This window comes from Adiantum capillus-veneris, chromosome 4 (genome assembly GCF_014529385.1).
Source record: "Adiantum capillus-veneris isolate H3 chromosome 4, ASM1452938v2, whole genome shotgun sequence".
Classification (NCBI taxonomy): Eukaryota; Viridiplantae; Streptophyta; class Polypodiopsida; order Polypodiales; family Pteridaceae; genus Adiantum; species Adiantum capillus-veneris.
This window is the reverse complement of record NC_140934.1, coordinates 126986227-127012535: the sequence shown is the minus strand read 5'-3', so window position 1 is coordinate 127012535 and position 26309 is coordinate 126986227. Positions and strand designations below refer to the sequence as shown.

General features: G+C 44.0%; 2 protein-coding genes across 11 annotated transcripts in view; both read left to right on the top strand.

Moving 5' to 3' along the window:
- The window catches only part of ALG12 (homolog of asparagine-linked glycosylation 12), a 75541-nt gene that overhangs the window by 21369 nt on the left and 27863 nt on the right, over positions 1 to 26309 (top strand). The window lies entirely within an intron of this gene.
- LOC147459957 (uncharacterized) lies at positions 18917 to 20026 on the top strand. Its single transcript, XM_086510029.1, has 3 exons — positions 18917 to 19265; positions 19376 to 19435; positions 19518 to 20026. Exons 1-3 carry the CDS (start codon positions 18917 to 18919, stop codon positions 19931 to 19933), a joined length of 825 nt encoding a protein of 274 aa, XP_086366155.1. The 3' UTR covers positions 19934 to 20026.

Here is a 26309-nt window from a genome sequence, read left to right as displayed (position 1 = left end):
CCCTTTCACAGTGCTCTCGTCATTACTCTGAATGACGCACTAGGAATATTCTGTACTCGGATGTCTCCAGTGAGAAAAACCCTCTCACTTAAAATTCCAATAATTCATTTAGAATTATTTTTCCTTGGTGTTCCAAGCGAGAAAACCCTCTCACTTATAAATCCAATAATTCATTTAGAATTATTTTTCTGTCAGATAAAGCCAATTTGGCAACAGAATCCAAGAACTCATCTACCCTGTTGCATGATCTTACAAGAAAATTCTTTTAGACCTTAACTTGTCGATTAAGATGGACCGGGTTATCCACGGCATATGCGACACCTTTTTGGAGGGGTTGCTCGATCCATTTAGGGGAAAGCGTACTGAGGGGGCATAAACCGCGCCTTGAGCTTGTCTTGGAAATTGGCCCAATTGAAGGAAAGGGGCGTGAATTCTTCGGCTTCCTCTAGGTGCGTGGCTAACTGTGCCTCTTGCCATGCGTGGTACCAATTGATGGCATCACCGGCAAGGTACACAGCTGCCGTCAAAACCTTGCTATTTCCTGTCTTCTTAGTTGTTGCAAAATAAGCATTAAATTGATGCAACCAAGAATGAATAACCGTAGCATCCATCTTACCATCATACTTATTGAACTGGATCTTCTCTATGACTGGGTTGTTGGAGTCCGAATCTCGGCTTGCGCTACTTGATGAACTACCAACATCTTTGACTGCTTGGACTTCGAGGCGAGAACCTGTTAAACCAATTCTTGCGTGCGTGGTTCTCTGTGCCTCATGATCGGCCTCCAAGGCCGCTCGTCTTTCTTCGGCCCCACCTTACCGTGTGAGCCAAGCCCAAAGATACACTTTTTGGGACACGTCTCAGCAGTAGGAGTGTAGATGGACCTGGCCAAGATAGAGACTATCCGTGATTGGCCCGATTTGAAGAATGTCATGAAGTTGGAAGCTTCTTGGACTTATGTTCTTACTACTGGCGGTTCATCAGAACGTTTGCAGAGGTTGGTTACCCCTTTGCATATATTGACATAGAAAGGAGTCCTTTTCTCGTGGGGACCCACAAAGGTGACTGCCTTTCAGAAATTGAAACAGAATTTGACTACAGGACCAGTTTTGACTTTGCCGGATTTGCAGAAGTCGTTTGAAGTATATTGTGATACTTGTGGTCGTAGTCCGGATGAGGTCTTAATGCATGAAGGCCATGTCATTGCCTATGAGAGTCGATTGTTTTCAGGGCCGGTAATTGACAATACAGATATGTGAGAAAGAGCTTTTGGCGGTTATCCATGCTCTTACTCAATGGCGACATTACCTACTCGGAGCCCATTTTACGGTTTTCACAGATGGTTAGAGTTTACGCTACTTCTTGTCACAGAAGCAACTATCGGAAAAGCAGATGCGGTGGGCGAACATCTGGTCACACTTTTACTTCCGGATTGTCCATGTGCAGGGACAAAAGAAATTTGTAAGGTGCAACGGAAGTGAATGTTGAACTTTGCTCAAGATGAGTGCTCTGAACTGTGCTCAAGGGTTCCTTTTACTTACGGAAGGGAGAGCCTTCTGTTCCTTTAGTGAGAGAGTGCAATGGACACAAACAAAGTGAATGGATATTGTGAATGGAAGTGCATGAGAGTGAGAGATAGAGAGAGAATACGACACCAGAGACGTTGTAAAACCCTCCTCCAAAGGCCCCACTCTCTATGGCGAGAGCGGTCTACTTATGATTGCACAAATCTCTACAATGCTTGGACTTGTCGACGACGACGAGGACGATGACGACCGACGAGACGGGCTGAAATCTGGAATCGCTAAGAGGCTGAAATCTGCAAATCTTTATCTGCTGAATTCTGACTCTTATGTCGATGACGACGGCGATGACGACGCGCTGAAAACGCAGATGCTGAAATCTGCGTTTTCCGGGCTGAAACTGTAAACTTCGCGAAATTTGACTGTGCGGTGAGGATCTACTGCGGGAAGGTGAGATCTGCGAGGTTTGGGGGTTGTTCTGCTGTGTCTAAGGTTGAAAACTGAAAACGCTGATGCTTCTTGGTGTTCCGTCACGGTGAAACTGCAAAACGCTATGATGATGCAAAAACGCTAGGGCTGAAAATGGTCCTGCTGCTGCCGGTTGTCCTGCAAGTGCAAAATGCTAGGCTTCTTGATTGGTCTTGCTGCTGGCCGGGCTGATCTACTGTGCAACAGTCGCCAGGCTGTGTGTGGATGAAAACGCTAGGTCCTTGCAACGCTAGCCTTGCTGATGGGGGGAGTCCTGCTGAGAAGGTGCCTATTGAGCAAGTGCTCCTGCTGACTCTTCTGCCAGAAAGTGCTAGCGCTAGGTTTGCTTATACACAAACTTAGCAAAATTGCCCTACCTACTTTCCAACAAATTCACTTAAAAATAATAAGTAAAAAATGTCAAAAATAGGGAAAATAGGTCTATGCACTGTAAAAATGCTATTGATGGGATCTGACTGGAATCTGACGGTCATGCTGTGTGCAACCAGAGGATATGCATCTATTCTAAGTGTCTGGACATGCACGGTGTTCGAACAGACTCACAAAAGTGCCAAATCACTTCCTATTCTAGAATGACTTGATTGAACTGAACCTTGGTCATGCTGTAGCTTGTCCACGGACACATAGGGTTGGACGTGTCACGTGACATCCCCTCCTTTTCAAAGTGAGGTACTGGTACCGAACTGTATGGCGTCGAGGGAGATCGCCAACAACATCCGGAATCCTCGAAAGGACTCTTTGCCGACCCACGGTGAGGTGTGGGTCGTGCGATACTTGAACTTCATAAAGGTCTGCAACGCTTGCTTCTTTGGGCCACGCCGAAAGCGACACAAAGTCTGCTGTGGCTCCTTCAATGCTTCAACTTCGTCTAGAGTCATGCTTCTTCCTTCTTCAAGAATCTCCATGGCTGAAAATTTTTGAAACCACTTCTAACACAACAACATGAACATACCTATTCCATGTAAAGTGACTGGAAAAAATCTTGTCTTCCTCAAAGACTGTGCATGCAATGTAGATGAACAAAGAAACGGAGTGCCAAACTGTTCACCACACACACGCAAACAATGAGATCGAATCTCTCTTCTGATCTAAAGCAATCAACTGTGGAAATTCACAACGGAAATGCCCATGCTTGGTGCTCATACTTTCATGTGCTCTTTCTACGACTGTGTCGTGCCAAGGAAGAGACATGGAATGTGACTTTCTTGAATGCATACTTTCCAGCTTTTCATGAATAATCCGCATACATTCGTGCTCATTCATGAGTGAAACGTGCTCAACGTACAATATGTCATGCCTAGGAAAAGGGATCACATAAAGACGTTGACTAAAATACAGGAAACGATCACGAATGAAACACTTGTACAATGCGTGCTGACTAATCATGCGAACACATAGTACTTCCTGTAAGGGTTCTTTGGACCTAGGCTCGAGAGCCAAGATCTCTTCGTCGTGTTTGATCGAATCTGCCTGGGGGGTTGCTGTGGACCTCGACTCGAAAGTCAAGATCGATTCTTCGTGATTGGTCGAATCTGAAACGAGGTTAGCTTCGCTAGAAAAAGCATCAACAAAACCATCATCCTTGTGAACAATCACGTCTTGATCATACAAATCATCATGCTTGTGAGAAACCACATCTTGATCATGCAAATCGTCATGCTTATCATTGTCATCCAAATCATCATGCTTATCATTATCATTCAATTATCATGCTTGTCATTATCATTCAAATTCTGTGTGTCTTGCTTTGGAGAAGAAGAGACTGAGAGAGTCTCCTTTTCCTAAATCTCTTGCATCTGTGCCTGAACTTGAGAAAAGAGTCGCAAACATCTCTTGCATTCTTGCTTTGTTCTCGCGATCAAATCTTGCTAGTCTTTCTTCGTGCTCACGCTCTATGGCTTCCATTTTTGCATCGTATTCACGATCTATGGCTGCCATACTTTCTTCGTAGGCCTTTCTTTCTGCTTCTCTTGCTTCGCGTTCGAACTTGTTGTCCATAAACAACTGCATCAACTCCTTCATCGGAGTTAGTGCAATCCTTGGCGTAGATGGGAAAGGGGGAGGGTTGGAAAAACCTAAATTCTTCTTCGCCTCTCTCATGCTCATCACCTCCAAGCGAAGTATCCATTCCGCTTCGAGTGATGACAATCCACTGAAGTCGTGGGATCTTTTGGGTTCTTGTGGTCTTGGGTTCTTAAGTTCACGAGGAACTTGGGTTCTTCGGTTCTTGGGGTTCTTGAGGTTCTTCTTTCGCTTGCAATCTGTGTTAGAGAAGGATCTTCTCTTCACGCGAGTTCTGCTCTTTTCCGTGGGGCACCCCTTGGCGGCCTTGCGCTCACACCAAAGTTGCTTTTTCCCACCTCACGTCGATTGGCCGGCCGCTAAGTGCACGGTCCGCTCTCAATGAGTGAAAAGAGGCACAAGGGGTGAAACCGGCCTGTTCAATCCAAAAAGGGCGGTAGACTTTACTTCAAACCTTGATTTAGCTTTCACCCATTATTAGTCGTCTATTTTACCTGTACTTTCAAGACACAAGAGAGGGGAATGGGATACAGATGCTAGAATGCACCTGTATGAGAAGACCGACACCAGATTGGCCCCTAACTTAGGCGCCCCTTTCGGTATTTCTTTATTGTTCAAAAGAGGGAATAAACGCTGTGGTTCCCTACAAGCTGCCCCGCACAAACTCGGCTGAATTTCCACTGTTCTAGCCCGATTTCGGCAGCATAACTGTACTAGAACCCTTCACAGTGAGTATTCCCACGCATTGGCCGACTTTCCCGACGCGTACGGGCACTTTGCAAAACCTGGCGAGAATCTTCAGCACGCTGAATCCTCTGTTTTCAGCCCTGAAAATGCGCCAGATCACCTGTACAGCGGTCCCCTTGCATCCCCGAACCTCCTGGGGGTATTAGGGTCCGTTTAGGGCCAAAACCCTAAACCTGCAAAAATACACAGCAGGCTGTAATTTACTGTTTCGGGCTCTGTTTCGCATGCCGGTCGCATCCGTAGCAAGTCCTCGAGCTCCCGCACCTGTAGGGCTACTTGCCCTTTGAATCGGACGAGATTTCTGGCGTGAAACCTCTCCGAATTCACCTGTACCTGCGGGGGGATTAGCCGCTAGCTCAGTACCTGTGCAAGAGGCTCTTGCCTCGGCAATCGCGCATGAACCCACACAACTGTACATTGGTCAAATGAAGAGCCCACTAGAGGGGCATAACATACTGCCAAAGGGGAGAGAGAGGGCAGTGCGTAGCGTGCAGGGCATCACTCCTGGCACCGCACTGTACATAGGAGGGAAAGCAAGCACTCCATAGCTCTTAACCTGTGACGAAACTGAAAATGAGCCTCTCCCAGCTTAAAATTCAGCGCCACTTCTTGTTGCATGAGGCAAGTGCACCAGAAGGTGCCACTTGGCACATTTATAAGCATTTTCCCGTTTCGGGGTTGCCGCCTAAAAATATCCCAACCGGTTGCCCAGTTGACTTCACGTCAGAGTAAGAAAATGTTCCCCTTGTCATTCCGGAGGTAATGACGTCAACACATTTTCAGGTCCCAAAATAGCAGTTCCCTAAATTTTAGGAGATACTGCCATTGTATCTTTCTAGGTTATCCGACCCTCTTTGTACAGTGCGGCCACATCTAGAACTGAAATGTAGCCTCTGTAGCAAAGGATTCCACTTTGGCTAGTCAATGACCCCACTTGGCTAACCATAGTCCTTGTCCAACCTTAGTGCTCTCTTGCCCTCAGGCCTGGACTCCCTCTGGACAGTTCCACACTAGCTATGCAATGCAGGGCAGTTAGATTTCCCGAGGGGTGTTTCCAAAAAGTGAAAGTAAATAGATAATAAGAAAGAAATCAACAAAAAGGATAGATAGTAGTCACACGCTGGTGACAAGGGGAGGTTGGACAAGCCCTTCTTTCTTGGGATTCCTGTCACTCTTCAAAAACATGATTAGGAATCGACACGCTCAAGTGAACTTGGGTTCGTGCGACCTCAACAAGCAAAAAAAAATTCAGTGGTTCTTGTGGTTTTTTCCTTGAGTGATACTGAACACTGCCAAAGCTATGATACCAGTGTAAGGTGCAGCGGAAGTGAATGTTGAACTTTGCTCAAGATGAGTGCTCCGAAGTGTTCTCAAGGGTTCCTTTTACTTACGGAAGGGAGAGCCTACCGTTCCTTTAGTGAGAGAGTGCAATGGACACAAACAAAGTGAATGGACAATGTGAATGGAAGTGCATGAGACTGAGAGATAGAGAAGAGAATACGACACCAGAGACGTAAAACCCTCCTCCGAAGGCCCCACTCTCTATGGCGAGAGCTTTCTACTTATGATTGCACAAATCTCTACAATGCTTGGACTTGCCGTCGATGAGGATGACGATGAGGACGACGACGAGACGGATTGAAATCTGGAATCGCTAAGGGGCTGAAATCTGCAAACCTTTATCTACTGAATTTTGACGCTATGTCAATGACGACGACGATGCAACGACGACGCGCTGAAAACACAGATGCTGAAATTTGCATTTTCCGGGCTGAAACTGTTAACTTTGCGGAATTTGACCGTGCGGCGAGGATCTGCTGCGGGAAGGTGAGATTTGCGAGGTTCGGGGGTTGTTCTGCTGTGTCTAAGGCTGAAAACTGAAAATGCTGATGCTTCTTTGTGTTCCCTTGCGGTGAAACTGCAAAACGCTATGCTGATGCAAAAACGCTATGGCTGAAAATGGTCCTGCTGCTGCCGGTTGTCCTGCAAGTGCAAAACGCTAGGCTTCTTGATTGGTCTTGCTGCTGCCGGGGCTGATCTGTTGTGCAACAATCGCCAGGCTGCATGTGGATGAAAACGCTAGGTCCTTGCAGATGCAAAAACGCTAGCCTTGCTGATGGGGGGTCGTGCTGAGAAGGTGCCTGTTGAGCAAGTGCTCCTACTGCCTCCACTGCCAGAAAGTGCTAGCACTAGGTTTGCTTATATACAAACTTAGCAGAATGGCCCTACCTACTTTCCAACAAAAGTCAATTAAAAAAGTGGACAATGTCAAAAATAGGGAAAATAGGTCTATGCACTGTAAAAATGCTACTGATGGGATCTGACCGGAATATGATGGTCATGTTATGTGCAACCAGAGGATATGCATCTATTCTAAGTATCTGGACATGCACGGTCTGCGAACAGACTCACAAAAGTGCCAGATCACTTCCTATTCTAGACTGACTTGATTGAACTGAACCCTGGTCATGCTGTAGCTTGTCCACGGACACATAGGGTTGGATGTGTCACATGACAAAATGGTGGCAGATACTTTGTCTCGGAAGCCGTTGGTTCTGGCTGTTTTCGTGATACATCGTAGAAGCTTCAAGGATATGGTCGGTCAGTATGCCACAGATACAGATTTTTGCAGATGTATTCAGTTGAATACAGAATGGGGAGATAGTAGCGGGATATTCCATTCGGGATGGCTACTTGATGAGGAAAGAAACCATGCTGTGCGTTACACTGCTGTTGAGGGAAAAAAGGCTTTAACCGAATGCCAATGTCCACCTTTTACGGGTCACCGCGGCATTGTTACCACCTTGAATGGTGTGGAGAGATACTTTTGTTTGGCCGAGACTCAAGAAGGACGTATACGATTTTGTACGCAGTTGCTTGATATGCGAGAAGGTCAAGTTTTGACAGGCATAAAGCACAGGGATTGTTATAGCCTTTACCCATACCCACCTGCCCTTGGAAAAATATTGCAATGGATTTCACTTTTGATCTCTCGAAAACAAAGTATGGGCACGATTGTTTATTGCCCAGATCTTCAGATTACATGGCATGCCTGAGACGATTGTCTCCGACAGGGACCCCAGGATCACGAGTTTGTTTTGGACGGCTATTTGGTAGAACATTGGTACGCGGTTACAGTTCTCGTCATCATTCCACCCGCAGACTGACGGGCAATCAGAGATTGCTAATTGAGTGGTACTGGATCTATTGAAGTCTTACATCTCGGATTAGAAGACTACATGGGAAAGGTTTTTACCTTTGGTGGAATATGCCTACAGAAACACGATTAACTCTTTGATGGGGAAGGTGCCATTTGAGATTATTGAATTTGCTACAAAGGTTCCACCCTTCCTTAGCACGAAAGATACGATTTTTCTTTGAAGCCGACCATTTCACGAGGGACTTGGACTTTATCTGGAAGGCTTTAGAGGAATCTCAGAAAAAGGCAGCAGATCGACATCGTCGCGATTTGAAATTGAAGAAGAACGATTGGGTGTTTTTACATTTTGGGAAGGCACGCGTGAGAAAGAAAAAGGGAAAGGAGCGGCTTTCTCGAAAGCTTAGCATGAGATATTATGGACCTTTCCAGATTTTCCGAAAAGATAAATGATGTCTCCTTTGGACTGAAGCTGCCCGATACTTGGAGAATTCACAATGTTCTTTATGTGAGTCTCTTGAAGCCTTTTGAAGGCGATGTGCCCGATGATGGGGAGCTTGATGAGCAACCCGAATTGCAGGAAATTGAGCAGATACTCGTTCCAGAACAGAGATTGGCACAGAAAGATAGAAAGATAAAAGGTAAAGCGATAAGACTGTTCTTGGTTCAATTCAAGACCTACTCCGCATTGGATGCGAAGTGAATGGAGGAGGAGGACCTTACAGATACTCCTCGGATTGTGAATCTTTACCTCGAAGCATTTGGTTTAGCATAGTCTATTCTAAATGGAACCCCGAACACAGCTTGGGCGGAATCTGGTGCAGCGGGTATGCACAAGAGGGGAGTCGCTCCTCTCCTTTGTCAACAGATTGCCTTGATATTTGATACTAAAGTCACTGATGTCTCTTTGAGTTTCAGGGACACTGTGAGTTGACAATATTCTGCTGTAATGACTTTATGAACTGGAATTCCCGAACATGATACTGACTTGTTCTTGACTTGTTTAAGTGCAGGAACTGATAGATGAAATGACTGCAACATTTCAGTGTGAATGATCTCGATAGACATGGTTGCAATAGGGATTAGTCAATCGGGCATCTGTGAGGTCTTGAGTGGACCTAGATGTGATTGCTAATTACATTGCCGATAAATCATGGTCTGAGATCCGAATGAATTTTGAATGTGATTTGTCATGTGCTGTCCTGTGATGTCAAGTGATATCCTGTGGTGTCGTGTGATTTGACTGTCGATTGGTACATATGTTAGATGAGTGTTCCTAGTACGTCAGTACTAACAGTCAGTGTTTGCTAAGACAGTTTATGGCTTCTGTCTGTTTTGCAGGTGTAATCGAGGGCGATTACAATCCTTTCAAAAGGGGGGTATAACTGGTGACGTGGCTGGCCTGTACACACATGGCTGCTCAGTACACACACCCTCCCCGACTGGCATGGGCAGTCCCAGAAAATGACCGAAACGCTGACGTGGCACTGCCGTACGGACATCACTGGAAAATGCGGCGCTTTTTGCGGAAGGTCGTTCGGATAGACGTACGGAACTCTTGCTTTTTGGCTATGCAAGGTAGGGCTGAAATCCTACGCAAATTATGGGGCAGCTTTTGGGAATAAGATGCTTTTTTTTGAATTTCTTTTGATTTACCAGCTTTTGGGGCTCTGCTTTTGGCATCCCTTGTAATCTCTTTATAAGTGATGTTGGGCTCTCACTTCTCAGAGCATCTGGACGCAGAGTCTGAGAGTGAGTCCCAACCACTCAGTGTACTTTGTGCACCAGATTAATACAAAAAGAAATACCGAAAGGGGCGCCAGTCTTTGGGGCCAATATCTCTAGGCACAGAACTTCGTCGGGCCAGTGTCGAATCAATTGTGAACCGTGAACTGTTTTGAAGTGAATTCTTGTGGTGTTGCAGTAGATTCTCGACTTGGAGTGTCCAAGTCTGTTACAACAGTCACCTCTGTGGGTCCCCACGAGAAAGGGACTCCTTTTTGCGTCAGCAAATGCAAAGGGGAAGCAACCTCTGCAAACTTTCTAATGAACCGCCTGTAGTACGAACACAAGCCTAAGAAGCTTCTAACTTCATGGACATTCATCATCCACTTCCTCATCTTTGTCTTGGCTTGCTTTAATATGCTCCAATAGTGCCTTATTGGCTAATGCACTCATGTATCTAGTGCTTTTACCTGCTAGGTCTTCTTTCATGTTTGCAACTAGATCCCATAGATCTTCCAAGTTTAGAGTGAGGTTGCCTTTTCAAACAATGATGTCTACCAAGGATTGATATATATATTTTTCCATGGCAAAACCCCGTTTCGCATGACTCGTCAATTCCTGGATGGAATGTGACTTTTGCTCTAAGCAGTGATCTCGGATCTCTGTAGGAAGTCCCAAGGTAAACCACTCAATCTGTTCTTTGAATGAGATCTTCTTAAATGAAGAGGCTGGTAGAAAAGAGCTCTAGAATCTCGCAATATGCGTGCAATGAATCTTTCTTGGTCATCCGAAGATGGTTCCAAGAAGTTCATATGTCACGTTCGTACTCCCGAGTCAACCAGGAAGAAATAAAAAGCCTTTTAAATTTCATCCATTTAATTGGCGCTTTCTTGTTCAATAGAAGCGTGGACCACCAAGTTCGAGCATTTCCCTTGAAGTAAGAGGTAGCCCTCCAAATCTTGGAGTGCTCTGAGTAATGTCCTCCAGAGAAAGCTATGTCAAACTGCTGTATGAAGGTCAAAGCCTTCGAAGCATCTCGAAATCCAGAAAACGAGTCAAATGTAATTGACTGTCCACCTTCTTTAAACTCTCGGACTTTCTTGCTTTTATCCTCCAAAAAGTCATACTGGTTGGCTTATTTTTGATCTCCTGAAGACACAGAGTGGGTATGATGGTATCTGGACTGTTATTGACGAATTTAGCAAGAAATTCTTCTTCTTTGCATAGAATCTGTGATCATCGGAGTCCGACTGTCTGAAGACGAGTCCTCTGTAGAACTGTCAGAAACTGGGCGAAATCTAGGCTTCTTTGCCTTTTTCTTGCCCTTTCCGAAGCTTTGCTTTTTGCTTCGCTTTTTCCCTTTTCTGTCTTCTTCGCTGGAGTCAGAAGAGTTAGAAGAACTGTCAGAAGAAGAAGAAGAAGAGCTAGATACTCCTTCAAATCTGACATGCTTTTTTTGCTTTCTTGCCAAGGCAAAAGCAGATTGACGACCCAAATAACCCGGGAAGTCAGTTCCTTTCTTCTGCTCTTTGTCGTGCTTTTCGATTTTGTTCTGTGCGTCAAAAAGTTGAGAAATCCGTGTATCAACCACCTCTTGTAATTCTTGTTATGTAAACATCCTTGGAGTAGGAGGTTTCTGTCCCAAACTGGTGATGTGGCTGCCTGGTACACACACAACGTCCCCGCAATGGACAAGCAGGAAATGATTTGGACATGCTAAGGTGGCTGGCTGCCGACGGGGGTTGACACGTGGCAGGCTGTACGGACACCCGTGTTCTACGGTAGCAGGAAAAGTAGGATTGGCGGCAGTTTTTGGACTTGCTTTTGCTACGCAATTGGAGAGAGAGAGAGAGCTCTTTTGTTCTCCATTATTTCAAGAGAGAGAGAGAGAGCTTGTGAGAGACAGAGGGCTTTTGCTTTATTTTAAAAGCTTTTGATTTTCAGCTTTTGGGGCTCTGCTTTTGGCATCCCTTGTAAACTCTTTAAATAAGTGGGCAGGCCTCCCACTCTGCAGAGCATCTGGACGCAGAGTCTGAGAGTGAGCGCCTGCCTACTCTCTTGTACTTTGAACACAGATTAATACAAAAAGAAATACCAAAAGGGGCGGCAGTCTTTGGGGCCAATATCTTTAGGCACGAAACTCCTCCGGGGGCCAATGTCGAATCAATTATGAATTGTGAACTGCTTTGAAGTGATTATTTGTGGTGTCGCGGTAGATTCTCGACTTGGAGTGTCCAAGTGTGTTACAGTGGTTGAAACCGGCCCGTGGGGCGGTAGGCGTTGGCTTTCACCCGAAATTCTTTACTTTAGACACACACAGAGTACTTTGCAAAGATAACCTGTAACGGGGATTAACACCTAAGTACACACACGACTCGGAAGCTAGAATGCTTTGAGCAGACCCCGACAACCTGTAGGCCCCAAAATTGGTGCCCCTTTCGGTATTTCTTTTTTCTTTAATAGAGGGAATAAAACCTGTGATCTCCTACGAACTGCCCCGCACATTCCAGGTGAAGAAACACCTGTTTTGGCCCGATTTCGGCAGCATAACTGTACTAGGACGTTTCACAGTCAGTATCCCCACGCAATAGATGACTTTCCCGACGCATACGGACACTTTGCAAAAACTGGCAAGAATCTGCAGCACGCTGAATTCTCTGTTTTCTGCCCCGAAAATGCACTAGATCACCTGTACAGCGGTCCCCTCGCGTCCCCGAACCTCTTGGGGGTGTTAGGGTCCTTCAGGGCTGAAACCCTAAACCTGCAAAAATACACAGCAGGCTGTGATTCCCTGTTTTGGGCTCCGTTTCCCGTGCCGGTCGCATCTGTAGCAAGACCTCGAGCTCCTGCACGTGTAGGGCTATTTGCCCTTTGAATCGGACGAGATTTCTCACATGAAACATCTCCGAATTCACTTGTACCTGCGGGGGATTAGCCGCTAGCTAATCCAGTACCTGTGCAAGAGGCTCTTACCTCGGCAATCGCGCATGAACCCACATAACTGTACATTGGTCAAATGAAAAGCCCACTAGAGGGGCATAACATACTGCTCATAGGGGAGAGAGAGAGCAGTGCGTAGCGTGCAGGGCATCACTCCTGGCACTGCACTATACATAAGGGGGAAAGGATGCACTCCATAGCTCTTAACTGTGACAATTTGCAAATGAGGCCTCTCCCACCATCAAATTCAGCGCCACTTCTTCTTGCATGAGGAAAGTGCATAGAAATGTGCCACTTGGCGCATTTACAAGCTATTTCCCGTTTGGGGGTTGCCGCCTAAAAATCTCCCGACCGGTTGCCCAGTTGACATTGCGGCAGAGTTATAAAGTGTTCCCCTAGTCATACCGGAGGTAATGACGCGAACACATTTCATGGCCCAAAATAGCAGTTCCCTAAATTTTAGGAAATGATTCCGTTGGGCTCCCTGTGGTTATGTGACTATCTATCCGTATCCAAAAGTGCAATGTGGCCCAACTGTCGGATACTTTCTGTTGGTAGTCACACCTTGACTTTAGGCCTTTATTGAGTTCACTTCTTAGTATCCACCAACTTGCTAAGTGCGACGGGGGGACCTATATGATCTTGCTCTGAGCCTAGACATCCTCTTACCACACGAATTCCAGTGCCGACCACTACCCATCTACGGGTGAAACTATCGTTCACATTGGCCATACAATGTCCGACCGTTTGCTACTTCAAGAAGAGGGTCTCAAAAATAAAACAAAACCCATTGGAAAGAAACCAACAACTAAAGTTAGCAGTTGCCACGTCCTCGTGACATAGTTAACACTTGCCACGTCCCCGTGACAGTGGTATCAAAGCACGGCCGATTTCTCTTCTACCGGGAAATCCGATCCTTTTTACGTGGCACTTATGGCTTCAGACAGAGATCAGTTGACTCCCTCTGCATCCGGAGATGCGGGAGGAGAGCACAAAGAAGATTCACGCGAGGAGTATGGCCCGCCTCGGCCTACTCCTGCGTAGCTTGAAGAGATGGAGTGTCAACAATTGATCGGCGATGCAACAAAGATGATGCTAAATTTTGCGAAGGACCCGAAATTTGCAAAATTTATGAGCGAGACCTCCTTTGACGAGGTGCCATGTGTTGAAGGGTAAATACAAAGTCGGATATGTAGTCGGATATCGGATGTATTGTCTGATTGTTAGTAGCTAGTCGGATATTGTAAGGCTGATCGGATATTGTTAGTGTATGCCAAGAATCAGACAGTTCTAAATGAATTCAGGGCGCAGCTTTATATTTGGGAATGGGGAATTTTGGGAGTCGGAATTGTATTGAGTCTTGTTTAGGAACTTGTACTGAAGATTTTCTTGATATACAATCTCTGATGTTTTGTCTGAGTCTCTCTCGTTCTCTCATTGTCTCTCTGAATTCCTGATTCTATCTTATACACAGTACTACTTAGCCCTGAATTGATCAGAACTCAATCTCTTGGAGATTATTCATTGTTTGTGTGTTTATTCAACAACACATTTGGCGATCCCGCTGTTTGCAGACCTCTCATTGAGGCTGTGATTCAGGTTCTAAGGGTTGTACTGTGCTTTGTGTATTATTCAGAGATGATGCATGTTCGAGAGGGGTAGGAGAAGGTCTAGGGTGTACTATACCCGTGCTCAGACTCAAGCAGGAAATATAGATCCTTTTCATTATGAATATGTCAGTGATGATAATGCACCTACTTCACCACCTGAAGTTCCATTGCTGAATCAAGGACAGGAGAGTGAAGGAGCATCAGAGGAAAGGTCAGTGAGGCAATTCTTGGGGGCACTACTCTTGGTAAGAAGACCAATTAGAAGTAGACGTCAACTAAGCTTTGACCCACTGTTGTTAGCTGCTTGGCATAGACCTAGGAGGCTCCAACAACCTATTCAGATGGCTCAACCACCCCCTAATCCCCATATCAAATCAACAAAGTTCAAGGGTAGGTCCAAGGAGGATGCAAATTGCCATGTGGCTCAGTTTGAAACAAGGTGGCAGGCTAGTGGATATCAGGGTATAAATTACAACAATTTGCAGCAACTTTGGAAGATAAGGCTATGAGTTTTTAAGATGTCTTATCCTTTTTTTTTTTTTTTTTTTTTTGCGCTTAAAGTTGAGTACTTGTTTTAAGCCAAGTAAGTCGCGTCAACTTATTTTACACATACCTTTTTTGAAAACATTTTTAAGTTAATAATGTTTTGTTTTATCTAGTTTTGTTTCGAAGCAATCAAAGTGATTTAGTTAGTTAGTTTGTTTGTTTTTGTTTTTGTTTTCTTTTCGTGTGTCCCTTGCTTTTATAGTTTGTTTGTTTTTGTTTTTGTTTTCTTTTCGTGTGTCCCTTGCTTTTATAGTTTTATGAGTGCTTTATTCCCTCTTATAATTCGTGAGTTCAGACTATTCTGAACTTATGAAGGTATATGAGTTGGTTTAGCCAATATGGTGTTGCTCACTTTACAACTTACGATGAGTTGAAAGTTTCTTTCTTGCAAAGATTTAGAAAGGAGAAAACTCCTACTGATGTTCTGGGTAAACTCGGAAGAATTAAACAGGGTTCAATGTTGGTGGAAGATTTTGCCCAAAAATTCAGGATTTTGGTTGAGAGACTTCAAGGTAATGAGAGGCCCACTAATGAAACGTTGGCAGGGTACTTTCTCAAAGGGTTAAGGACAGGTTTGAAGAATGCTGTGGCAAGTATTGATATTGTAGGGGGTTTTGACAATTTGGTGGTGGCTGCATCTAGAGTTGAGAAAAGATTGGGCATGACTAAGTCCAGAAGCAGGAGGAGTTCTGATTCCAGTGGTGACTTTGCATCAACTGAACACTCAGAGTCGGATTCACAGTCTGAAGTTTCATCTGATAGTGACAGTAGCAAAAGTAAAGTGAGGAATAAAAAGGGGTCTCCAAGCAGTGGTAAGAAAAAGGATAAGAAGGATACTGAAGATGAATTGGTGCATAAATTGAAGGTATAGGTTATTCTATTCTTGCTCCTAGTGACAAGAGGTTTTGTGAAATTTGTGAAAAGGATGGACATACCACTACTCAATGCTGGTACAATCCAAAGCAGAGAAATAAACCACCTCCCAATGTGGATAGGGGTAGGGCTATGGCTGATGTAAATTAGGTGGCTCCTTTCAGGGGAAGACCACCATTTTAGGGACCTCCCAGACAACCTGGCAGAAATCAGGATAATAATCAGAGGAGACCACAGGGAGTCAGGCCTTGTGTGTATTGTGGAGATCCTAATCATTTTGTAGGAATTCGATGTGACTTATGGGTCAAACACAGAGAAGAAAGGGGGATACCTGTTGTACCTTATAATCAGGACAATCAGCATACCTTATAATCAGGACAATCAGCAGGCAAGACCACAACCAGCTCTTCAGAATCCGCCTCAGGCTCAGGCTAATGTTATCATTATTGACATTCCAATTTTTACAGCACCTATACATGGACCAGCTTCCTCTGTGATTATTGACGAGATACCTGATGAGGATGCAGGTAACAGTTATTCAGATTTGAGCTTTGAGGGAATTGAGGGCTTGGCAGTGACTAGGTCCAAGGCCAAGGGTCCTATTGATTGGGAACAACAAAAAGGGATCAGAGATAGGGTACACCAGCGGGTGGAAAAGGAACAAAGACATAAGGTTTTGGATAATGGAGTTTTAGAGTTGGCAGAATCTTCATCTCTTAAAAGGGAGGAAGTGAAGGTTTTAGGTGAAGCAAGGGATTGGTTTGAAGAACAGATCAACTCTCCAATATGTAAGAGGGATTGGTTTCTGTGCCAATGTGTGCATGCCTCTTACTCATTTGACTAAGAAGCATGTACCTTTTGTGTGGTCTGATGCTCAGGAAAGATCCTTCCAACTACTGAAGAAGGTGATATCAGTTACTCCTATTTTACAGGCTCATGATTGGAATTTACCTTTCCATGTTTTTGTGGATGCTTGAGATGTGGCTGTTGGAGCTGTATTGATGCAGGATGGTGTCAGGGGTTGGTTTAGATCTGTATATTATGCTTCTCGTGTGTTAACCTCTGCTGAAAGAAACTATGCAGTGACTGCGAGGGAAGCTTTGGGCATGGTGTATGCTTTGACTAAATTCAGGCATTACTTGTTGTGCAACAGGATGATCTTTCATGTAGATCATCAGGCTTTGCTTTACTTAATCAAGAAACCATTGCTTACAGGAAGGTTGGCTAGCTGGATGTTATTATTGCAAGAGTTTGATTTTGTTATTATTCATACACCAGGCAAGGAGCATGCTATTGCAGATTACTTAAGTCGGATTGAGACAGGTGAAAAGCCTACAGGTGTTATTGATGATCTGCGTGATGCTCAGTTGTTTGATGTTCAAACTGTCAATTTTAATTATTGGTATGATCAGATGTTAGTGTTTTTGATGGATGGTACAATGCCATCAGACTTTTCTACAGATCAGAGAAGAAATTTTGCACTAAAAAGTAGACCTTTCTTGGTTATTGCTGGAGCTTTATATAAGAAAGGAATTGATCAGGTCATTAGAAGATGTGTCCCTAATTTTGAACAATCAGATGTTTTACAGGAAGCACATTTTGGGGCTGCTGGAGGACATTTTTCAGGAGATATTACTGGAAAGAAAGTTTTACAAGCAAGATTATGGTGGCCCACTGTGTTGAAGGATGCTCACAATTATGCTAAGAGTTGTGTGATATGTCAGAAGATAGGTCAGCCTAATTCTACAGAAAGAATGAATGATCATCCAATCTTGCCTCTAGAACCTTTTCAGAAATGGGGTCTAGATTTTGTGAGACTAGTGAAGCCAACTACTAGCAGAGGATGCAAGTACATATTGGTGGCTACTGATTATTGTACTAAATGGGTGGAGGCTGTAGCATTGAAAGACAATACAGCTGCTAGTGTGGCAAGGTTTCTTTATCATAATATCACGACCAGGTTTGGTTGTCCTGTGGAGTTGGTAAGTGACAGAGGATCTCATTTTCTGAATGCTGTTATTGCCGAACTTACTAAAACTTATACGATCATGCACAAAAAATCCACAGCTTATCATCCTCAGGCCAATGGTCAAGCCAAGAGTACTAACAAGATATTGATTAGGGTTTTGAAGAAGATTGTGCAGGATAATAAGAAGGATTGGGATGAAAAGTTAGATTCAGCTTTGTGGTCCTTTAGGACAGCTTTCAAAGTGACTACAAGTATGACTCCATTCAGGTTAGTTTATGGGCTTGAAGCAGTTGTCCCTATGGAGTTTGTGGTACCTAGTCTTAGGGTGAGTGCTGAGAAAATGACTCCCAAAATGTCTGTTCAACATAGAAGCAGGTATTTGCTGCAGTTGGAAGAAGATAGGCATGTCAGTTTTTATATAACTGAAATAATTCAGAGGAGGAGAAAAGCTTGGGTGAATCAGAATATCAAGTTCAAAGTTTTTCAGGTGGGAGATTGGGTTATGCTTTATAACTCTAGATTGGGACCACATCTTGACAAATTAACTTTAAGATACAAGGGACCGTATCAGATTGTTGAGGATAGGGGTCAGGATACTTTTATTGTTGCTGATGTGTATGGGACAAGAGTGGATTCTCCAGTTAATGGTTTCAGATTGAAAAAGTATGTTGGTAAACCACCTCATTTGGATTGGCCTACAACAACAGTTGTCCAATTAGATGAGTTAATGGATAATGCAGGGTGCAGAGACGCTGATAATCAGAGGAAGGATATTTAAGTCTTGGGAAATCAGGTGCAGTTTGGTGGAGATGTCGGAATTTGGAAATTGTCGGATTGTCGGATCGGATTATTAGAGGTTGGATATTTTTTTACTGTAGCTTTTCAAAATTTTCTCGAGAAGAGTGATGATTGTCCACTAAGGTCAATTTTTAATGAGTGCCTTGAAAAGAGTAAGGTGCACTTAACTGACGTTTCGAGCGCACGAGTTGAGAGTTTCCAAATTATATTTCCTTCCTCGTCGCGTTTCTTTTTCAAGCACTGCGTACGGGCTGATTCTCTTCACCTGTGCCATTCTATTCTTCAGCCCTCTACTCTCTTTCATCATTCTCTTGCATGCATGATGGGCAAACCAAAAGGGAGACCTGCTGCCCGACCAACGTTTGATGAAGAAGAGCCAAGCAACAAGCGGCCAAAGAGAAAGCAAGTGTCCATGAGGATAGACGTGAGTAGTCCTGAGCTTGACGACCAACCTTCTGGAGAAGAAGAGCCCGACAGCCCACCGGCAATGATACCTATCAAGTTGTATTAAACCTTGATGGAGCCCTATGTGGATTTCAGAGTGGACCTTGACTGTTTTGCAGAGGTACATTCACTATGGTTAAAGAAGATAGGTTTATTTGATTTTGCTGTTTTGCCATGGCAAGAGTGGAAAGGAAACATGTATGCTAAATCTCAAGTGGAGATTGTCAGAAAGACAAAGGGTATGCTGTCTACCAATGTAGCTTTGAGTCCTCAATTGATTGTTGAGGTATTTAAGCTTCCAATCGATGGAACTTCTCAGATTCCTAAGTGCTCTGATTTCTTGTTGAAGAAGGAGTTTGGAGCCAGAGAGGGTGGCAGAAATTATTACATGTTGAAGAATGTCAAAACTGTTAGATTAAGTGGTATCTAGAGAAAATCTGTTTCCTAGTTAAATTTGACTACATGTCCAAGGAGAATTTTGCTCCTCTCTGTTTTGTTGAGCAAGGAGGAAGTGTTAATTGGGCTTATCTAGTTTATGAGAGGATCAATGGGGAGATTAATATGGCTGACAGGAGGAAAGCTTCTACAAATAGTAGGTTGTGTGCCTACTTGGTAGCCTTGTTTTCTTATGTTCAAAAGTTGGACAGTGGTAATGTTTTCTTTGACTACTGTAGGTAGGGCAGAAGGGTATACACAGCCACACCCTAATATTCGTGGGGTGCAAGTACTTGCAGAGCTACTCAATGATCAGGTGAAGGCAGAGACTTATGTGTTCATGATTAAAGCAGGTTATAATTACAGTGAAGCTCTCAAAAGTGTGCATACTCTTGAAGTTGTACACTCTTTGAAGGACATGGATATTTCAGAAAAGAAGACTGATACAGGGACATCAAATCAGGTCAAGCTTGGCAAGGTTTTCACTTTGTCCAAGAAGAGAAAAGCAGAGGTGGAACCTATAGTCAAACAACTGAACTTTGATGATGTGTTTTCTCCAAAGACTTTCAAGCCAACAGATGCTGGAATGGCAGAGAAAATGCTTTTAGGTGTCAAAGAGTTTATTCATCAACAGCAACAAGATATGGCAGTATAGTTACAATCTGTGGTTGATTCTAGTGTTTCAAAAATACTGTTGCATGATCAAAGTGTCAATGCTAATGCCTTGCAGAAAGAGTTGGAGAATGTCAAAGTTACACATCAGAAGGAAATTCAGGATCTGATGGTGGGATATCAGAATGAGTTAGCCAAGGAAAAGCTTTCTTTGCAGATGTTTAAAGACTGGACAGTGGATTTGGAAACAAAAGTCCAATCAGAATTGCAACAGTTGGCCACTGTCAATAAAGAGTTGCAGGTGGAGAATCAGATCTTGAATCAGAGAATTAAACCTTTGGAGCAATTGGAGAAACAGGTGCTGAGAGAAGAAGAAGTAGATGTCAATGGTGTTCTTATGTTTGAAGGGGACATGTCAGTCCTTAGGCAACATTTGGAAATAGGTATGCAGGAGGTACGGGCAACCTTTAGAGAAAAGATGGGTTCCCTTATCAAGCATCCTTATGAGAAGTTCATATCAGGGTTTGTCAGTAACCATGAAGCTGATTTGCTAAAGGAGATGGAAAAGTTAAAGAAAGACAGAGATTTGTACAAAAAACAGGTTCAGGATTATAAAGGAAAGAATATTGCACAATTTGCATTTGCTGAGAAGAAGATATCAGTAGATCCAATTTCAAGGGATATGGGTACTGGTGAAGGTTTGTCTGCAATTCAGAGATCAGATGAGCAGGAGATCACTATTTTACCAGATAATGAAGTGGTTGTTGGTGCTAATGTTGGATTAGTAAGAGTTTCTGAACCTATTGTGCTTGTTCCATATTACTTGTCAGATTCTGAAGTATTTACCAATGAACCCATTGTCTGATATGATGTAATCATGGCATTTTCTTTTTGACTTGGTCTTTACTTATCAAGGGATGTGTGGATCCGAGTCGGATTTTGTCAAATCCACCACTAGGACGTGCCATGTGTTGAAGGGTAAATACAAAGTCGGATATGTAGTCGGATATCGGATGTATTGTCTGATTGTTAGTAGCTAGTCGGATATTGTAAGCCTGATCGGATATTGTTAGTGTATGCCAAGAATCAGGCAGTTCTAACTGAATTCAGGGCGCAGCTTTATATTTGGGAATGAGGAACTTTGGGAGTCGGGATTGTATTGAGTCTTGTTTAGGAACTTGTACTGAAGATTTTCTTGATATACAATCTCTGATGTTTTGTCTGAGTCTCTCTCGTTCTCTCACTGTCTCTGAATTCCTGATTCTATCTTATACACAATACTACTTAGCCCTAAATTGATCAGAACTCAATCTCTTGGAGATTATTCATTGTTTGTGTGTTTATTCAACAACAGTATGCATAGTGGCAGCAGACCACTGAACCACCACCCAAACCAGTACTAAGAAACCTCCTACCCCAAGGATTCTTACTGAGCAGGAATTAGAAGAGGCGGTTGATGCACGGATTTCTCAGCTTTTTGACGCGCAGAACAAAGCAGAAACGCACGATAAAAAACAGAAGAAAGGAACTGACTTCCCGGGTTATTTTGGTTGTGAGTCTACTTTTGCCTCGGCCAAAAAGCAGAAGAAGCGTGTGCGGTTTGAAGGATTACCTAGTTCTTCTTCTTCTTCTTCTTCTTCTTCTTATTAGAGTTCTTCTAGCTCTTCTGATTCGAGCGAAGAAGACAAAAAAGGCAAAAAGTGAAGTAAAAAGCACAAGGACAAGAAAAAGGCAAAGAAGTCTAAATCTCGCTCAGTTTTAGACAGTTCCTCGGAGGACTCGTCTTCAGATAGTTCGGACTCCGACAATCGTAGATTCTATTCAAAGAAGATTTTTTTTTACAAAGCCAACCAATATGACTTTTTGGAAGATAAAAGCAAGAAAGTCCGAGAGTTCAAAGAAGGTGGACAGTTAGTTAAATTTAACACTTTTTCTGGTTTTCGAGATGCTTTGAAGGCTTTGGCCTTCATACAGCAGTTTGACGTGGCCTTCTCTGGACGACGTTACTCAGAGCACTCCAAGATTCGGACAGCTACTTCCTATTTCAGAGGGAATGCTCAAACTTGGTGGTCCACGCTTCTATTGAACATGAAAGTGCCAATTAAATGGCTGAAATTTAAAAGGATTTTTATTTCTTCTTGGTTGACACGAGAGTATGAACGAGACATACGAACTGCTTGGAACCATCTTCGGATGACTAAGAAGGATACTTTGGACGCATATTGCGAGAGATTCTGGAGCTCTTTTCTACCCGCCTCTTCATTTAAGAAGATCTCGTTCAGATAGCAGATTGAGCGGTTTACCTTGGGCCTTCCTATTGAGATCCGAGATCACTGCTTAGAACAAAAGTCAGATTCCATTCAGGAATTGATGAGTCATGAGAAACGGAGTTTTGCCATTCACTCAGGCAGTTTGACCCACCCCACACACGAAATCATGACACAAAGGAATGAACAGACTTCGAACAACGAAAGTAGAAAGAAGAAGACCCAGAAAAGAAAGAAAAGGATGCACGACCCAAGCTTACTCTTTCACAGAGAGCTCTTTACATCAAAGAGGGGAAGTGCTTCGGATGCGGGGAAACTGGGCATATCTCCGCGAAGTGCCCTAAAAAGGCACCGAAAGAACAGAACGACAAGGATGAAGACAGGACAGAGAGTTCGAGAGCAGTTGAGGACCGTGGACAAAACGGCAAGATGAAAGCATGACTGGTTCCAGATTGCATGGGTACTGACCCTAGCACGATTGATGAGAGTACAAAACTTTGCCGAGCTTGGGGCAAAGCGAAAGACCAAGAAGCCCTGATTTTCTTTGATGGAGGAGCCAAGGCCAACTTCATTTCACCTGAATTGGCGGCGCGGCTCGAGATCACACCCAATCAGATGGGACCACTAGCAGAGGCAGTTCTAGCGGCAGGACGGGACGTAGCCATTACACCTGTCATTGGTAAACTTCGGTCGCATTGTCAGGGGTATTTGGGGCATGAGTGATGAGCGCGCGGCGGTGTGTGCAAATGAAAGAGCACGCGAGGAAGTGTAGTGTGTGTGCAGAGAGAGGAGGCGAACAGCAGCACGAGAGGAAGCGCTAGCAGAAGAAGAGGGAGAGAGAGAGAGAGAGCTCACGTTTTTGGGAAAAACTCAGTAAGTGAGTTTTGGCTTTTCCCACTTTTATTATAAGTGACCTTTAAAAAATGTGTCCAGGTTCAATATGAACCTAGACAAAGTATAAAAATGTACAAAAAGGGGTTTTTTAGGCCTTTAACCCAACAACCTCCCACTTAAAGGCATAAATGGCGCCTTTAAGCTACATGACTCCCACCATTTCTATGCATAGATGATGTTGTGCTTTGGGTAAGCACTTAGTGAGAGCATCGGCTGGATTTTGTGATGTATGGACCTTAACCAATGTAATAAGGCCATCCTCAAGCACTTCTCGTATGAAGTGATACTGCACATCAATATGCTTTGTGCGTGCATGAAACATGGCGTTCTTTGCCAGACATATAGCACTCTGGCTATCACAACCAAGCATAGGTGCCTTGGCAGGCAAACCAAACTCACTGCATAGGCGTGCTAACCAAATAGCTTCTTTGGAAGCCTCAGTGGCTGAAATATATTCAGCCTCTGTCGTAGACAATGCAACAATCTTTTGCAATCTAGAACACCATGATACAGCACCTCCCACAAGAGTACATACATAGCCACTTGTGGATTTCCGTGTATCCACATCACCAGCCATGTCAGAGTCACAAAATCCCTTCAACTCCATTGGTCCTTTACCATAGCAGAGGCATTTGTTTTTAGTCCCTTTCAAGTACCTCATAATGGACTTCACTGCATCCCAATGCAACCTGCCTGGATTAGCCATAAACCGGCTCACAACTCCCACTGCATGGGCTATGTCAGGCCTAGTAGCAACCATAGCATACATAAGTGAACCACAAGCTGAAGCATAAGGCACACTTTGCATGTCATTGGCTTCTTCCTTTGACTTGGGACAATCATGCTTGGAGATTTTAACATATGGCTGTAATGGCACACCAAGAGGCTTTGCTTAAGCCATTTTAAATCTGTCCAGCACCTTTTCAATGTACTTTTCTTGCGACAAATACAATAGACGCTTGTCTCTTTGCCGTGTAACACGCACTCCAAGTATATGTTCAGCTGCCCCAAGGTGTTTCATTGAAAACGCAGATTTCAGTTGCCCTTTAAGAGCATCTACAGTGCTTCTTTTCTTTGTAGCTATCAACATATCGTCTACATAGAGCACAAGAATGATAGGCTGCCATCCTCATCACGTTTGGTATACAAACAATGGTCTGCATGGCTTCTTTTGTAACCATGTTTAAGCATGAAGCAATCAAACTTCTTGTACCACTGTCTACATGATTGTTTCAGCCCATACAAGCTTCTATTGAGCATACATACCAAATGTTCCTTGCCAGGGATAACAAATCCCCTCGGGTTGCTTCATGTAAAGCTCTTCTTCCACATCACCATGCAAGAAAGCGGTATGTACATCCATTTGGTCCATTTCCAAATCAAGAGCAGCCACAATGGCAAACAATACACGCAAAGTTGTCATCTTCACAACAGTAGAGAACACTTCCTGAAAGTCTATGCCCTTGGTTTGAACATATCCCTTTGCCACAAGCCTTACCTTATACTTGGGTTTTGCATCAACAGTCTTGATTTTATACACCCATTTGTTAGGAATAGCCTCCCTTCCTTCGGGCAATTCAACGAAATTGTTGCTAAATTGGCTTTATTTTACAGAAAAATAATTCTAAATGAATTATTGGATTTATAAGTGAGAGTGTTTTCTCGCTTGGAACACCAAGGAAAAATAATTCTAAATGAATTATTGGAATTTTAAGTGAGAGGGCTTTTCTCACTGGAGACATCCGAGTACATAGTATTCTTAGTGCGTCATTCAAAGTAATGACGGGAGCATTGAGAACGGGAATATCTGTAAGGCCACCCGGAACGGGTACTTCTGATGCGTCACATCAGATGGGTGACAGGGAGCATCGGAAAGAAGTATCCGACCATCGGGAACGGACATCTCTGATGCGTCATAGGATGAGTGACATAGAGCATCGTGAAGGAGATTGTATCGTAAGTTGGGTAGGAAAGGACTAGGTGATGGGTATTCCTGATGCGTCACAAGGTGGGTGACGGGTGCATCGGAAAGGGAATATCCATAGTCGGGAGGAAATTCCGAACTGTGTTAGAATTGTGCACAAGGAAAAAGCAAGCACTTGAATGAAGATGGGTTTAGAGGAAACTTTGAGGAAAAACAGATGCTTTTTGAGAAAGCGGGATTGCCTTTCGGGAAAGTAGATGCTTTCTCGCGAGGAAGTCTATGTCTGCATTGCAACTGTGCATGTAATTGCATCCAGGGACGCCTGGGAAGTGCTGTGAAAGCATTGTTTTTAACTTATAAGGTTTTATTGAGTTTTTGGGCAGGTTCAGACTTTTTTTAAAATACGCCGGCCGCCCACTTAATAAGTGGGCAGCCATCTGATAAATAAGGCAACAGATCAGCCAGCGTTTTCTCTCTCTCTTTTTCTGGCAGAACAGAAAAAAAAAAAAGAAAAAAAAATGGCCGCGGTCTCTACGCGAGCAGCTATTTGTGCCCGTGGCTGGGAGCTATAAAAGTATCACATACCCTTACTCAGAGAGGAGGACCAATCTTTGCAAGGAGGAGATGCTGCTGCAGATTTCAGCTCTAAAGAAGACGTTGCCGGTGATGCCCATGGCTGCCCCAAGTGTACCAGATGTCGCCAAGACCCAGTGTGCGAGTTCCCTCGCGAAGAAGTGCCTACGAAGCGTGTTTCCATCGCAAAAAGTTGCTGTTTTTTTCTCTGTTTTCAGCCCATAAATGTCGTAGACGGGGCTGATTTACGAGAAGGAACCCGAGAACACACCTCTTTTGTGTGTAGGATTGGAAGAGAGGATTTTCTATGGAGATCTCTTTCGAGGAATTGCTTTTCGAGAATCGACTTGCGTTTCGAGCGTCGAGACTTTGAAGGTAACGATTTTCATGTTCTAATCTTTGAGTATTTGATTACAGGTGTACTTCCTCTTCGCGAGGGAGTAGGAGCAGAGGAAGGCATGAGTCTCTGCAGGAGAAAAGCGCTCTGAGGAACTAGAGCCAGATCAGCCCAAGGGTTTCGTACCCGAGTTTGGGAAGTAGATCCACAGATCGGAGAGAGGTAGTCTCTCAAGTTGTGATCCGGAAGTTGGGATTCCCAAGTAAGGACTTCGTGTCCGGGAAAGCAGAGTTGTTCTGTGGGAAGAGGACTCTGGAAAGAGAGTTGGAAAAGAGTTGCAGGGATGCCATGCCCTGAGTCTGGAAGGTGAGATCCAGAGGCGAGAACCTTGATTCTCGAGGAATTGGAATAAGGAACGGAAGTT